Raw genomic sequence first — 16,155 nt, 5'->3', positions numbered from 1 at the left:
AATGGAAATCCCTTTGCGGTCGCTGTGGAGGCAGCAGCCCCCGGTTTAGGATCTCTTTCCGTTCTTGCTCTTGTACTGGCAGGAGGGTGAATCGCCCGTGTGCCTCTTGCGTCCTGTGAATGGACCTGACAGCGCCAGGAGCTGCGAAATGGCTGTTTTCCAGCTCTTTTGTTTGCTACCTGCGAGCACCTGCTGTTTCTCTTGCAGCTTTGGAAATTCTCTGCCTTTTGTACAAGGCTTCACTCCTCTCTCTGTTAAACCACATTTGTTGTCTGTCATAGCGTGCAAAGACTGAAAACTGATATGCATCCTGAATACGTTGTTTGTAGATCTCTGTATTTGTTTTGTTTCCTTAACTGGGTTCAGAGCTCAGAATATCAGCTCTGCTGTCTAATGCTGTTATTCAAACCCTGGAGAGTTTTCTGCCTACGAGACTGCTGTATGAACATGCAGAAAGCGCGCTTTGCGTGCTCTCCGTGCTCCAGCTAGCAGCACTTTTCCCTGGTAGCGGCTCTGCTTGAAGTGGGACCCGATGCGAAGGACAGCCACAGCTGGGAATCCTGCCTGGCCACGCAGGCCAGAGTACACGCTGCTACCGTCCACTTCGAGTGATGTGGGGAAGGATTTAAGGAATAAACTTGTTAAGGACCTTGCCCAAAGCTGCAGAATAAGATGGTCTTTAAAGACAGGATTCCACATACCCCACTTCTGGCACTAGATGCTTACCAGGGTGTTCGGAGCCTGGCTGCTGCTCTCCGTTAGCCAGACTTAACTCAGTTCGTAGTCTGTTCCCTTCCCTGGCTGCTCTTTCGTTCTCAAGGGTTCCATGTCTGCAGGGAACCTCTAGAGCTGGGCATTCAGCTGCTCATCGCCTTAGCGAGGGCACCTGCTTGCATCACACCAGAACGGTGCCAGGCATTTCATAACGCACAGCACTGAGGTATTTTGACCTGTGGCGTTAGCCGATTGCTGCAGGGCCTCTTCCCTTGAACCCTCTCTCTGTCCCCTTATGAAAGGACGCATGTTTGCCAGGTGGAAGCTGACGTAACTTTTCATGCTGCTGTGGGCTGAAAATACTGGCTGATCTTGAATTGTGTTAATAAATGACCCAGGATGGAGGGGAAAGGTTGCTTTATAGTGTGGTTTTGTTGACATAATTCTTGGGAGAGAGGGCATGAAATCTTTACTGGAGAGGGAGTCCTTTTCTGCCAACAAAAAGGATCGCTCAGGTACGATTGGAGTATGGTGCTGATCTGGACCTAAGTAAATTGCATGCATGAGCACCGCGTTCTGTATGAACGCAAACTGGTGAAGCTCATGGAGTTATACCTCCGAGACCAGAAAGGGTTTAAAGAAAAATAAACCAATTCAGTGTCTTTAATTTTTTTCCTCTCCTTGTGGAGTAGTGCCACACCATCCGATCCCTTTGGGAGTCGAGGAGACTTTACCTGGGCTCTGTTGTCAAGAAAGTCTCTTGTCTCCCCATCTCTTTTTTTCTTTGGACTGTATTGTATTTTCCTTTCAGCTAGTCGCTAGTGTAGTGAGGCAGATGTATCAGTTGTGTCACAGCAAACACAACATCCAGCTCTTTAATGCTTGCCACCATCACACTGTTTTTCTCTTGTCAATATACCTGAGAAACCTTCCCCAAGCATAAGGTTTTTTTTTTTTCCTTACTTGGCAGGTGATGTTTTGAGGGAATAAGTGCTTCTGAGCCCTTGAAAATGTGATCTAATCCATTTCTTTTACTTGCTGTGGACTTGCTAGTGGAGGTTGAAAACCAGCACTTTTTAGATTGGTGGGTATGGATGATGATATAAAGGACTCTGATGTGTTGTAGGGAAGCTGTATTTTTTGTTTGGGTGTGGTTTTCTTTTTTTTTTTGAGAGCCTCAGTAAATGAACAAAAATCATTCATGGAAATCGGTGACGCTATCAGAAATAACTTATTCTTACATTGGTAACCCACTTGTCAAACTAAGGCTAGTTATGTGACATCCATTCAGCAGAGCTCTTTGCCTTTGCTGAAGAAGCAAAGGACAGCATGCTTCAAATACAAGAATGGCCCTTGTAACCTGGGCTGACTCCAGAGCTGACCCCGCTTGGAGCGTGAGGCTGGACTAGATGACCTCCCGAGGCCCCTTCTAACCTGAACTATTCTGTGATCCTGCGATACGTTGCATTTTAACTGAAAAGGTCATGGCACATACTGTAGGAAACGCTTTAAAGTGGCAGTAGGTTGTCCTTCACTCACAAGTTTGGCCATGAAGCAGCTGTGTTTCCATCCTACAGCCTTCAAAGGAAAAGGCAAGGCAGTTTATAATGACCGGATCTGAAGGGCTGTGAGAATGCAGGTACAGTACGGAACTCACAGAATGACTAGTAAATCATTGCAGGCAGCCAGAGAGGCATTATAGGTTAGAAACTGTTAATAGAATTGTAGAATAGAATCATCAAATCGTTTAGGTTGGAAAAGACCTTTAAGATCATCCAGTCCAACCATTAACCTAACATTACCAAGTCCACACTAAACCAATTAAGGGTAGACTAGACTAAACCATGCCCCAAAACTTTAATTTTATCTGCCCCTATCCTAAATCTTGTGCAGCAGAGGATACGCATTAAGAGCAGACTGGAAAAGGCACTCTGTGCTGCTGACATGAATCTACCGTTGTGTGTGGTGGTTCAAGGCTGGTTGCAAGATGTGGGGCATAAAGTCATAAGAAAATTGCAGTTCAGTCCTACTTAATGAATCACGAACAGAGCAGTGTCTGGGAGAGAATGAGTAGAGGAGAATGTTATCCTGTAGCTTGTATTTGGTACAGAAAAAGGGATTTTTTTTTTTCCTCTGCATCCCCTCTGTTTTTCTTCAGAGGTGCATCCATCACTCTCATTAGCGTTGGTTGGTACTGCTGGTACCGCAGGTGCTAAGCATGACTGAAAATAAGTTATCCGTGTCAGATGAGAGTCCTAACCTGTCTCATTCCTGGGATACTGCAAAGATTCTGCTCCTCTAGTTCTGTGGTGACCTGCAGTCTGTGCTCCTGCACCGTGTTTGCAGAACAGATGCAAACAGTTAATGGAGTCTGCTCTGATTATGTCTCTCTGGCTGATGAGGGACCTGCATGAGCACATACAGCTAGGAATTGCTGATGCCCTATAGATTTTTTCTTTTTTCCCCTCCCCTGCTGATCTTTTAGCTTAACAGTTCAGTAGACTGAAGTAATTGTTTTGTACTGTCTATCCCATGAGAAAGGCAGGGTTGGAGCAGGGGAAAAACTGAGTGGAGGGCATGATTAAAGACTTGCTAATGATTAGGAAATGTCTCGGTGAACCATGGGCAGATAAGGGAAGAACAGCCTCATTCCTGCTATTCTGTTGCCATAACACAAGGATTTTGTCATTTTTTTCATCTACTGCTATTGTAATAACCCTCTAGGTTTTCCCTCTTAACTCCAATAGTGTTATTGCAAAATTGAGGTGATGAAATTGGGAGAGAAGCTGGGGGAGCAGCAGAATATAATGGCATGAAGAAGGCCAGTAAAGTTTGAGATGAGCAACTTCACAGTGCCATGCTTTGTAGGAACACCCCTGCATTTTGTGTCCCTCAGGTTTAAGCAATCCCATGTATGTCACTGTTGTTCCCACTGACTGTTTTTTTTAACTGGATTGTTTTAATAAGACCTGAGGGATGTCCTCAGTCCAGTTTCCTGCAATTACATCTCGGTTGTCGGCATAACTACCATCAGCTTGATTGTTTTAATTTGTAAATGAGGACTGAAGATCTGCAGTGTTGTTCAGGGGCTCTGTGTCACCCTGGAGAAATGAAAAAGACTTAGGGGTTTTTTTTTTTAGATTAAGAAATATGTCTGCCATTTTCTTTTGTCCATCTGCATCTACTGCAGTGAAATGTGACCCTTTTTCTCTGGGACTGGCCTTTAGCGTATTGTAGAGTAGGCAGCTGATGGGTTTCTATGGGCTTTGAAAGCAAGGGTATTCCAGCTTCCTGCCATGTGAAATAAATAGCTGCAGGTAACTTGGGAGCAGGATTTGCTCTCGGAAATAGCACTACTTTAAGCAAAAATTGTAATGGAAAGTGTTCAGTGCTGCAGTATGGATAACTTACTGTAGTACGTGTGTATGCAGCTGTGAAGACAAGGTAGCAGAGCGGTGTTTGTGGGAACTGAATGTGCCTGTGCATGCTTGCAGAATAAGGTTGGGGGGGTTGTGGTTTTTTGTTGGGTGGTTTTTTGTTTTGGTTTGGTTTTTTTTCTTACATCTCTGCCAACTACTAGCCCCACGTACAGCCATTTCTATAGCTTTGGAAAGTCTTCCTCTGTAGCCAGCCTGTGGCTGACTGACCATATAATAAAGCTGTAAGCTTTTGGTCAGAGAAGCTGGCATATTCTTTGACAGTGCTTATCTGAGGCACAGGCAGTGCCTCATAACTAAGAAAAAAAGCTGTTTTGGGATGATACCATGAAACTCATCCACAGTTAGCAGAGGATAGATGCAAACCCACTTGAGATTCTTCTTAGTCTGATGCAGCAACCTCTAGTTGCAACCAGCTAGTTGTTAAACCGTTCTGTCTCTTGCAGCTTCCTTGCTACTAAGGATTAAACAGTCAAAGCAACTCTGCTAATCTTTGAATTTTTAATGCAGATTACAACACAGTTTATACTGCTACAGTTTTGTGGCATTTGCAGGGCATTGCAATCGGCAATAGATGGGATTTTGTACAGCAAATACCCCGTTGCTCCATAAGCTCAAGAAGCCATGCCTGCAACCCATTCAGTGCACGGGTCATCTTCCAGCTCCCTTACGATGTGTCTGGCCACTCCTGCTTACCTGCTGCAGATTGCTTCCCCTTGAGACTGTTACGTGCTTCGCCCCCCTTCACCTCCCTTTCCTTCCAATCAAAATTTATCCTTCTAAAAAGCTGTGGTGGTTTAACACCAAAAGAGATTAGTGTTTGTCTAACTTCAGTGTCCGTGCTTAGCTTATGGCCAAAATTGCAGCCTACCCAAGAAGGTTATGCAGTAAGACTTCCAGCTCCTAAAATGTTTGAGGTTAATCCACTGGTACCCAGCACTTCCCCTTCACTGACTGCTTCCTCTTCCAATACATGCTGCTGCTGTTTGTTCCCTGAGAGCTGTGTGTAAATCCTACATTACACTACATTACTACATAATACTACATTATCTACTATAACTACATTATCTCGGTGTCACTCCATCTTTTGGAATTAGGAGCACCCAGTGGAAGTTCTAGATTGCTTCTAAAGTTACTGCCGAACGGCTGCCTGTAGCCCCACGACCTGACATAATTCAATGGCGCTCGGTGTTTTTCTGAGGCAACTCTATTCCCGTTGTGTCTCTGAGTAGCAGAATACATATTTTTAGGAATGCCTCTTAGAGAGCAGATGCAGCTAACCCAGCAGCCTCAGCGTAACATTTGTGTGGGCTGTTATGTTAAAGGAGGCTGCAAGGGAGGATGGAAAGTGGGGTTATTTTTAGCAGACTAAATATTAGGTGCAATGATGGGATGACACCAAACCTCTTTCTTCCTGCTCTAGGGAAAAAGGTGTTTATTTCTAATGATGGCTAATTATTCCCTGGCCTACTCTGTGCTTGCTTATAGGATGAATAACCCAGTTGATTACTAATGGTTATTACCCAAAAGGTAGCACAAGAAGTAACTGAGGAATTTGAAACTGTTTCCCTCTGTGGGAAAGTGAGGCATCTATTTTGTGACGGCACAGACAGTCAGTCTTACCGAGCCATTCAAATACTTCACTGGCCAGATACTCGGGTGGAATCTGAACTCTTCTTTTCTGTGTTGATGCTTTTCTGCTTTGCAGCTCTCCCAGAAACCATCCTAAGCGTGCTTTTGTGTTTCCTGCCACACTGGCTGTGCTTGGGGAACAGTGACATGACCTCCAGTCGCTCAGAATGCAGCATGAGCCACTGCTCGAGCTTCTCTGTCAGCAGTCTGGCCCCTTGGGAAAAAATTAAAACCACTTGTTGACTTCTGGCTGATCACAAGACTCGGTTCTGATGTCTGACACATGCAGACAGGTTCACTGGGATGAAGTATTCATTTAAATAAATGTTTACTGCAGCTAAAAGTAAATGCACTTTGACGCCTATGACTTTGTTGCTGCATATCAGAAAGAAAAGTTACAGCTTTGGAACCAGAAATCATTTATGTCAGTTTAGAATACAGTCTCTAAAAGGGAAGAAAGCCATCTCCAGGAAATGCGTGACACTAGGATTTTTTTAATGATTTTTTTTTTAAAAAAAAAAAAGCCTAATGGTCTTACCATAATCTTCTTTGTTGTCTTGGGCATCTTATTCTGTAGGGCATGAAGATGCTTCCCAGACATATAGGTTCTGAAACAAAAAAAAAAAAGTAAATGTGTTCTGGTTTTGATAATACTGGCAGCATTTTCTTTTCCACTTAGAAAAAGGTACGGGGGATTGCTAATTTGTCTGCAGTCAAGCTCAGACTGCAAATGTGGCATGCCATAAGAAAACAAGTAGGAGGGAGGGTTTTCCTCTCCCGTTGCCTTGTCGCTCGCTGGTACTGAACTAGAAGAAATGGTAGGTGTGTTATGTGGATCCCACAACAGCAAAGCCGGGGTGCTGTGTAGCTTGAGACAGGTTACCTTAGCCAAGCGCTGCCCTGGTCGGGAGGGATGCTCAGAGCTGGCAGGTTTGGTAAAGGCACAGTGGTGGGTGGGTGGGACAAGCTGAAAGGATTACACCTTTTCCTGCAGGCAAGGCTGGACCAAAATAGCATTCAGGGCAGTGGAATAGGGTAGAGGTTTTAAGCAACATGGAATAGTTTTTGCTTATCAGGCGAATTTTATAGCCTTATTTATAATGGGGAAACACAGCCCCAGCTCTGTATTTGCTTTGATTTTGCATTGAGCTAGGTGACTGAGAGTTTTCTGTGAAAAATAGACTCTATTCCTGATTACATTTTTTTTCCCCCACCCCAATTCAGACTAGGTAACCATGTCAGCCAAAGCCATCTCTGAGCAGACGGGGAAGGAGTTCTTGTATAAGTATATCTGCACATCCTCTGCCATCCAGAACCGCTTCAAGTATGCCCGAGTCACCCCAGACACCGACTGGGCATGGCTCATCCAGGAACACCCTTGGCTTCTGAGCGAGGTAAGGAGAGGGACTTGCTTTCCTCTCGTGGCTGAGCCCAGACAAACCTCTGCCCGCCCGAGCTGCTCCCTGTCTCGCAGGCTGCGAGCAGAACTGTGCTCCAGATCCTTCCTGAAGGACCTCTCGCTGCTGCTGCTCTGCAACATTTGTTTGCAACACTGATGAAGAAAGAAGCCTTGCTTTCAAGGCTGTTGTATCATCTTCTAGGGCGCCTGGTTATAAAATTCCTTTAAGAACTGTGAAATACATGAGCAGAGATTATCTGCAAACAAGAAGCTTCTAATAACCACACAGAGGGTAAACGAGGCTAATTCAGACAAAGCAAGAGTCTCTCAAGATGTCAGTCCCTGTTCTCAACCCCTCACTTTCTGAAATCATGGAGTGCTTTCTCCATGGCTAGCTTTTATGTTCAGTTGGGATACTGCTTAAGTTTTCTGCGTCCAAGCAAAATGTCAGGGAGAACGTAATTTTTTTGCTTTTTTTCTATGCAAGATCTTTTATATCTCTCTGTGTTTCATAGCCCTGCACTTCCTGTAGAGAAAACATATCCAGAGCTCTTTTTATTAGTTGTCCAAGCTGTCTCTTTTCCAGTGGTAATTATATTAAGCCATTGGTTGGTAGAACATGAATGTTTCGCAGTCCTTTACTGACTAATAGAAGCCTTACGCTAAATAATTAAATGTTCCATACTCAAGTGCATGAGTGAATTCCTGGGAGGTATCAGCAGTGCTTCTAAAAAGACTTGCAGAAAGCCAGAAGGGAGCAAGGAAGCTGTCTGTCCTTGAAGGCAGAGTTCTGTCATGCTAGAAAGGGCTACAGGGTCCAGCAGAAAGATCACGATCAGCCTTCTGTACTGCAACATGTTGTGTTCTGACTCTACGTTGTAAGTTGCTGAAGTTCCAGGACGTATCAGCTGTACAGCAGAATGGCACCCACTTCTTATTTAAAAAAAAAAAAAAATAAAATTTGCAAGCTAGAGATAAGTGTGTTACCTAGGAGCAGCTTTCCATAGGTATCTTACAAAGAGCCATTGTCAGTTAACTAAAATGTGCAGGACTCCTGGCCCTAGCCAGTCTCATCCGTAGCAACAGCAGGAGCTTTCTTTGCAAGGAGCTGACTCTGCTTGCTGGGTCTCTACTAGTTTCTCCTTATGAGCCTCTGCTCACAGAGAAATATTAATTTCATGATGCATCTTACAAAGACAGTTTGCAAAACTGATGGGATGCTGTGTGCTTTTCAGCGTGATTTTTTTTTTCCAGAAAGTGAGTACATATATCTCATTTTAACAGCTGCTTTGAAAGAGTTATCAAAGTTCATCAAAAAAAGCCGAAACAAATTGTCACCTCAGTCTCTCGTGTATACTCATGTCTGAGTAGAAATAAGGCAGCTCTTCTCAAAGTACAGCATAAAAAAAAACCTGCAGGCCTGTTGTACCAGGAGATGGATTTGCCAAGAGATCAAAGAAATTCTGCAAGGACATTTGCTGTACAGGATTTATTGAAGTTCTTGTTTCAGTATCTGCAGAGATAGCACTTGACCAAAATGACTTTCTAATGCTTCTTTCTTTTAATCCTTCTTGCACAATGTTGTAGCGTTTAGTGGTGAAGCCAGATCAGCTAATTAAGAGACGTGGGAAGCTTGGACTGGTTGGAATTAACCTCACTCTGGATCAGGTGAAGGTTTGGCTCAAACAGCGTCTGGGCCAAGAAACCGTGGTGAGTGCCACCTTAGTAACAAAAGCATAACTGTTTTGTTCGGTCTTTTTTGCCTATTTGCACGATAGGAGCTGGTGAGCAGGTATTTCTCTTGCTTATGGTGGTTTAAAATGCACGTTATGCTGACGCCAAAGCAAGTGAGAAACTGTCCTGCGTGTCAACTTTCTGCTGGTAAATGAGCACCGATAAATGACGTACCTTGACAGGGAGCACAGCTCAGCGCTCCCTGTTACCGTCTGCTGTGTAGGGCCTGTGTGGTGGGAGTTCAGCAGGAATTAGTACCACTTTGAAAATGCTTTCCACTTGGGAGTCAGCCGTTGATAGCTCAAATGCTGTGTCTAGTTGGCATAGCTGCTTCGCTTTAATACCCAGGGTGGTTTTAACAAGGCAAGTATAAAAGCTGTCATACAATCGTCCTCTTATTGTAGCCAGCCAGTGTGTTTTGGCTGTTGACTGAGTGTTACTTCAAGTCCTTATTTTAACTCAGTGCTGGCTTGTAATATTTATTCTCCTGGGAATGATGCTGCAGTGCTAATGATAAAGAAATGCCTGCCATCCCAGCTGCTGTGTTTCAGGAGCTGATAGAGTTCTGCTGCCTCAAGGAAACAGATGCCTTGGCCCTACTGTGATTGATTTGCTGCTTGCTCCAGCACCAAGCTGTGCAGCCGAGCCAGTGAGGCTTGCCTGAAGGCCATTGTGAAACAGAAGGCAACTGCATCTTGTGTGCCTGCCCAGCAGGAAAACCACTGATGTTGAAATTGTTTCTTTAGCACAATACAACACCCACATCTAAAGGAAGGACTGTGCCAAGGACTTGTGACCAGTGATGTTTGCTCCTGAAGCAGTGTCCTCAGGAGCAGGGGGTATCTCCCATGGTCTGTGCTGGAGTGTCCCTTGAGCCAGGAAACTTGGTTTTGGATAGCAGGAAAGCGCTCATGCCAGATAGTTCCTGGGACCTCGCTGTAGCTGTCTGTCCCTATAGGAAGAGGCTAAAGAGTGATCTTACTCTTCCATGCTCACTGACACTACTTCCAGGGCGAGTGCTGGGTAGAGGCCTCTGCTCCTGCTATTCCCTGTCTAGATCAGGATTTCCCTCACTTCTGATTTTTTTTTTTCAGAGCTCCAAGAAGCTCAAGCCATCACATTTCACACTGCACTAAGCAGTGCTCTGTAAAGGTGCTGTCTCTGGGACAGGAGATGAAGAAGAGCCATTCTGGAGTAATTCTGATAGCCATCTGTCCTTTTAGGAAAGGGGAAGGTGACAGACTCCTGTAACCTGTGAAGTTCAGATATCCTGGAGTGGTCCAGCAGCAAGTCTGGCAGTGACAGTGCTTGATGCTCTACTGGGGAGGGAGGAGTATGGTTCCCCAGGAAACACAGTGGAGAGGTGCTTGGGAGGAAGGGGTTTTAGAGCAGTGTTGATTAATTCTCAAAGCTTGCCTTACACTGTCATAAATGTGGGTACTGGACAAGTATTTATTGGTGTTTGTCTTGTTTTCTGCCTACAGATTGCTAATGCTAAGGGAATCCTAAAGAATTTTTTGATTGAACCCTTTGTCCCTCACAAACAGGTTAGTATACCAAATAAAGCATTAAAAAGTGCTTTTAAATCTTTTTTGACTTGCATGTGGCTTAGATGGATTGATATAGTGGAGAAGGCATGAGTTTGGGAGCGTGCCATTAAGCTGACAGTGTCGATGCCTGTGGTCAGAGCTGTGTGCAGGCGCAGCATTAGTCCATGTGAAGAGCTGTTAATAATCATCTCGGTTGCACTCTGCTGGGAGGAGGTTACAGATCACCTGTGAGGGACCAAGTTGGTCAAGGCAGCTCACTGCTCCTTGAATCTGGCACTCCCGAGCATGGATAGCAAACTGTTGATGTGAGAGATCTCAGTTTGTGCTGGTGAAGTATTCCAGACTCTGCCATGGTCTGCAGGAAGGGTGTAATTACTTAAGATAGAGGTGCTTTCAGTGCATGCAAGACACGACCCCTGGTTTGCACTTCGGTTGTGTAAGATGGGAGTGGTTTTCTCCAGAAACAGAAAGTGTTGTCCTTGGCATGTTTCACCAGGATGAAGCGCTCTGGGCACTGCTGCTCTCCCTCCCAGGCCAGCACAGCCTGTATGACCCCGGGGCCACTCCGGTGCTGCTTCTCCTTGGAAAGCTTAGCGGTGTGCTCATTGCCTCTTCCCTAGCATTGATGCAAGACCCTCTTCTTCAAGGTCTTCTCTGGGTGTGACCTGCTTATATTTGTGTCTGGGTCTGCGCAGGAGGAAGAGTTCTATGTGTGCATATACGCTGCTCGTGAGGGAGACTACGTACTCTTCCATCATGAAGGGGGTGTGGATGTGGGAGATGTTGATGCCAAAGCTCAGAAGTTGCTTGTGGCGGTGGATGAAAACCTCAGTGGATCGGATGTAAAGAAACATCTCCTGCAGCATGCACCAGCAAATAAAAAGGAGTAAGTACAGATGCCCAGTTCTGGGCATGGCCAGCCACTGAGAAGCTCCTCTCCTTTATTTCATTGCAACATCTGTTTGTTCTGTTTCACCCTAAAGCCTGCTCTCAAGAATATGCCATGCATCCTAAGTCCAAGTTCTTTGACCTTATCCAAGCCTCTTGTAAAACTCAAAATAAGTGTTCATAGTGCTTTGAGCCTTCACTTGACAGGAGCACTTCTCAGTCTACTGAGGTCTTGACCCCTGAGATGTTGGAGACGTGTTGAATTTTGATCCTTCGTGCCAGCATAGAAGAGTTTCTTTTATTTAGTAGAAATGGTGATAAGATGTGAATCTGATTCTTGATTCGGAAATGTACTCTCCCTTACTCTGGCCTAGTCTAAGAAGGTATTCTCTTGCTATTCCTATGCTTACTGCAAGCTTATGTGTAGATCTCAAAGCTTCTTCTGCATTTCCTTTAATTAGATGCCTATAACTAGTTATCTTAATGAGTCATGATTCTTCCAAACATAATGTAATCACTGATGGCCTTCTTCAGCACCGAAAGGCTGAAGAAGCCTGTCACTAATACAGTTTACTGCAGTCTCTTCCCCATCCTGGCTAACGAAGCTCAGTTCTGACAAAGGTGCATATCTGACAGTGAGAGACAATGATGCATTTCTGCCTCTCGGTGAGATTAAATAGACTGAACGTGACAGTAGTGAGCAACTGTGTTCTCAGCAGAGTTTGGTGTGTAATTAAGATGAGTCATCAACGTCTTCCTTTCCTTGAGTCATCGCCTAGACTTCTGCCACAGAAAATGAATGAGAATGAAAGAAATTGATACAGAGTAGATCTGCAGATTGCTGCTAATGTAAATGAAGCAGAGCAGGCTGTCCTTTATATTTGGCTGCTTTAATGAATTTGTGTTAAATTTTTTTACAGCATCTTGGCTAGCTTCATCTGTGGCCTGTTCAACTTTTATGAAGATTTATATTTCACGTACCTTGAGATCAATCCATTAGGTAACAGATATTTTTGGGAGCAGGACTTTCTGTTCTAGAATACTGAAATGTGTACTTTATCCTTCTCTGTTTTATGTAGTTTGCAACAATATTAGTTGGCATATGCAAAAAGTACAAAAGTGGCTGTGATGTGTCCTGGAGCTATTAGTTGAATGAATCCAAAATGAGGACTGCTTGCAGGTTGTTCTCCATTACCTAATTTCCTGGTGGAAATGAAAAATTCCATTGAAAGGGATGTTAAGTCAGAACTGAAGAACATAGAAATTGCTCCATTGGATCAGAACAAAACAGCACCTGAGCCAGAGCCTGGTCCATGACCATGGGCACTAGTTAATTCTTAAGGGAACTCTCTGGGTTTGGTAAATACAATTCAATGACCAATGTGGAGGAAGGGGAACAAAGGTGACCTAGCTTTTGTAATGATCTCTGTATGGTATCAAATTTTATGAGTAAGTCTGTAATGCATATCTCTCTGTAAAACAGAGCTAATTCTGGTTTTTTTTTTTTCTTTTTTTCAAATGCAGTGGTGACTAATGATGGTGTCTACATCCTTGATTTGGCTGCAAAGATTGATGCGACTGCTGACTACATCTGCAAAGTGAAATGGGGGGATGTGGAGTTCCCCCCTCCCTTTGGCAGGGAAGCTTACCCAGAGGCAAGTAACAACCCACTCTGGCCCAAATCCCTCTATTGCGGACTATGAGATTAACTCCCTGTTGCTTGTACGTCCATGGTATTGAGGTTTTCCTCTCTTGTGGATTTTTTTGCTGTGTTTCAAGTACCTTGGCATTGCCATCCATGATAAGAGCTTGTGCAAACCTGTGCATGGGTTGCTGTAGTACTAGGATTTCTCACAATCACACTTGGAACTGCAGTTGCTTTCCATCTTTGCTTGTGTGTTGTTTCAGTTCTTTAATTCAGAATTGACTTTTTTAAATGGGGGCTTATATTTAACTTCATTCAGCTATGTGCCAAAGCTCTGTACTTGTACAGTCTTCCTTATTTGGTTCTTGCCTGCATTGCTCCCCTGTCAGCATCATTATTTTCTTGGAGCACTGGTTATGGACAGCCTCATGGCAGCCGATGCTCCCGCAGTGTTTCAGTTACTGTTTCTGAGAGTACAGTAGCAGTTGTGGGCAAAATCTGCATGCGAGTATGAATCCAGAGAAAATAATTAGTCTCTCAAACTTCAAAGTAAAAATTTAAGATCTTAATACACCTGTTTTCCTGAAAAGTGATGACCAAGAAGAGGCCTGCAAGCACTTTGTTTTGAAGTTAGAAATGCCTCTTCCCTCTCAGAATTCCCTGGGTTTGTACTCCTGGTTGCATAAACACTGCTTCATACATAGCCTCCCAGCAGCTTCAAAAACTGTTGGAAGTAGAGCTCTCTCCTTAATGGTTCTGTTACTTATTCAGATGACTGTTCTGCTGTCTCCAAAAGGATTTCTGTCCTGACTTTTTCATTTTAATAATTATAATTATGCTTCAGTTAGGGAAGGTTTTTGTAACATGGCCAGGAAATCCATTTAGCTATTTCGCTCCATGTAGCTTGCTGGATGCCAACACTTAACTCAATTTGCTCTTAAAAGGATTAGTTCAGTTTTTGTCTCTCTGATTCATCCCTCTGGAAGTCACTGTGAAGGTTATTATGGCAGTGCCTTTGCTGAGAATTTTAATGAACTCCCAGTGAAGTGCTTCACAACAGGCAAGCCCACTGTGATACAGGAACTCCACATTGAGCCAAATTACAGCCCTCTCGGTGATTACGTTCTTGGCTGCAGCACAGCCAGAGAGTGTGTAGCCATGGGTGTGTTGACTTTAAATTTTCCCTGGTCTCAGTCTGCAGATGAGCTCAGAACAAGAGTTTTCAGTTCAGAAGCATTTGATTCTGTGACTGTCATGTGCAAAACATGAAACCTGGGAGCTTCCCAGGGCTGGCTGAGCAGTGGAGGAAGAGACCACTGTTCATGGAAAGGCCAGTGTAGTACAGCTTAGTGAAACACAACCAACAGTCGGCTGCATTTCCAAAGTTTTTCACGTGCAAACAGGAAAAATCTGCTTCTGGATCTGCACTCTACCAGTGAAGTAATATCCAATTTATTTTTAACAATCACTTTTGGCTTCACTTGGGACAAGCAAGAGCCAAGCCAGCAGGCCTTAGAAAGACAACACATTCTTTGGAGGGTATAATTTTTTTTTCTCCAAGAAAGAATCAAAATTTGAGCATATGCTCAGGATGATCCCCTTTGAATTTGTTACGGAGAGTGGCGCAAGCTGTCTACATCCAGTCCGTTTCGGTGTTCTGTCTTGGAGAACACCTAACAAATTGGTTCTGGCCCCTAGAGATGAAGCTGGGTCTCCATCCCTTACAAAAATTGTGTTTGTAGTTTTGCTCTCCCCTCAGCTGTAGTTGTAGCTGACAGGAGATGCAGGAGCTCTGCATGTCCAAGCAGGCCCAGCACTATGAATCCTCTGGTTTGGAAAAGGAGGATGTAGAAGGAAGTTTAAATTGTTAAAGGAAGTTAAATTGTGTGCTGCTCTGTTTGCAGGAAGCCTACATTGCTGATCTGGATGCGAAGAGTGGAGCCAGCTTGAAACTTACTATTCTCAACCCCAAAGGCAGGATCTGGACCATGGTGGCTGGTGGCGGTGCCTCTGTGGTTTACAGGTAACAGGAACAAGGTTTCCAGGGAGAGGGGGGTTGGATTTACAGTGCTGGAATAGTTGGAAGGGAGACTCTTCTAAAGCGCTCTTTCCCATGCTACGACTGCTTGGGACCTCTTCAGAATGAAGATGCTGTGCAGATTTCTTACCAAGATGTGGAATGTAGTGTGCCTTAGAGATAATTTAATTCTGGGAGATTGAGATATGGTTTCTTTTTTACTTGGAAAGAAACAAGCTGGCTGAAAGTGGTTCATGGTAGTATCGTTGCTGTGGTAATCACTGAGTTCCCATCATATCTAGGAGAAGTAGAACAAGATTAATCATGACTGGCACCAAGAGGAGAGCAGCTTTGTTTTCAACAGACAGCATGATCTCTCTGTTACAAGTCCCACTTTCCCAGGAATTTGGAATGCTTTATTAAGACCTTTATAGTGACTCAAATTATAACTAATCTCTTAAATAACTTTTTTTCAAACAGTGACACCATTTGTGACCTGGGGGGTGTGAATGAACTGGCTAACTATGGGGAATACTCAGGAGCCCCAAGTGAGCAACAGACCTATGACTATGCTAAGACTATTCTCTCCCTCATGACACGAGAGAAGCACCCTGAAGGTAAGGGAGTTGCTGCAATTTCAAAGATGCTCAGCTGTAAAGCTGCGTGTGGGGGAAAAACTGAACGAATCTGGGCTGTTACTATGCTTAGGCTTCGCTGGCAGAGCTTTTAATCTACTGCTGCCTTTCAAGTGAAATAGTGATGGATGTCAGGACTTGTGGTTTTCCATGTAGCAGAGCGCGAATGTGGCTCAAGAGATTCTTCTCAGAAAAATTATTGCTTGATGCAGCGCTCTTAGCTTCCAGGCTCTGCTAAACACAACTTACTGCAAACTAGAGGCTAGTCTGAACTGCAGCACTGTTTCACTTAGTCCTAAACTGCTGCATGATCCTACAGCACACTGTGTTCTTAGAAGAGTTTTATTTATGCATGTTTCTTCCCTCAGGTAAAATCCTCATCATTGGAGGCAGCATTGCTAACTTCACCAATGTAGCAGCCACTTTTAAAGTAAGTGACTATTCGGAAGTGTCAGCAAATGCCCACAGTTATCAACCCCAAGCCGTTCTCCCCAGTTCAATGTT

General features: G+C 44.2%; 1 protein-coding gene across 2 annotated transcripts in view; it reads left to right on the top strand.

Moving 5' to 3' along the window:
* The window catches only part of ACLY (ATP citrate lyase), a 29,815-nt gene that overhangs the window by 596 nt on the left and 13,064 nt on the right, over nt 1–16,155 (top strand). For both annotated transcript variants that reach the window (XM_075722623.1, XM_075722622.1), the window contains exons 2-10: nt 7,008–7,177; nt 8,770–8,892; nt 10,401–10,463; nt 11,162–11,352; nt 12,275–12,354; nt 12,879–13,009; nt 14,904–15,022; nt 15,497–15,633; nt 16,020–16,081. In XM_075722623.1, the coding sequence (XP_075578738.1) occupies nt 7,019–7,177; nt 8,770–8,892; nt 10,401–10,463; nt 11,162–11,352; nt 12,275–12,354; nt 12,879–13,009; nt 14,904–15,022; nt 15,497–15,633; nt 16,020–16,081 (1,065 nt within the window). In that variant the 5' untranslated portion in view covers nt 7,008–7,018. The remainder of the gene's footprint in view (nt 1–7,007; nt 7,178–8,769; nt 8,893–10,400; nt 10,464–11,161; nt 11,353–12,274; nt 12,355–12,878; nt 13,010–14,903; nt 15,023–15,496; nt 15,634–16,019; nt 16,082–16,155) is intronic.

Source organism: Pelecanus crispus, chromosome 18 (assembly GCF_030463565.1).
Source record: "Pelecanus crispus isolate bPelCri1 chromosome 18, bPelCri1.pri, whole genome shotgun sequence".
NCBI classification, from domain to species: domain Eukaryota; kingdom Metazoa; phylum Chordata; class Aves; order Pelecaniformes; family Pelecanidae; genus Pelecanus; species Pelecanus crispus.
The sequence above is the reverse complement of the archived record's forward strand: the minus strand, read 5'-3'. Positions and strand labels throughout refer to the sequence as shown.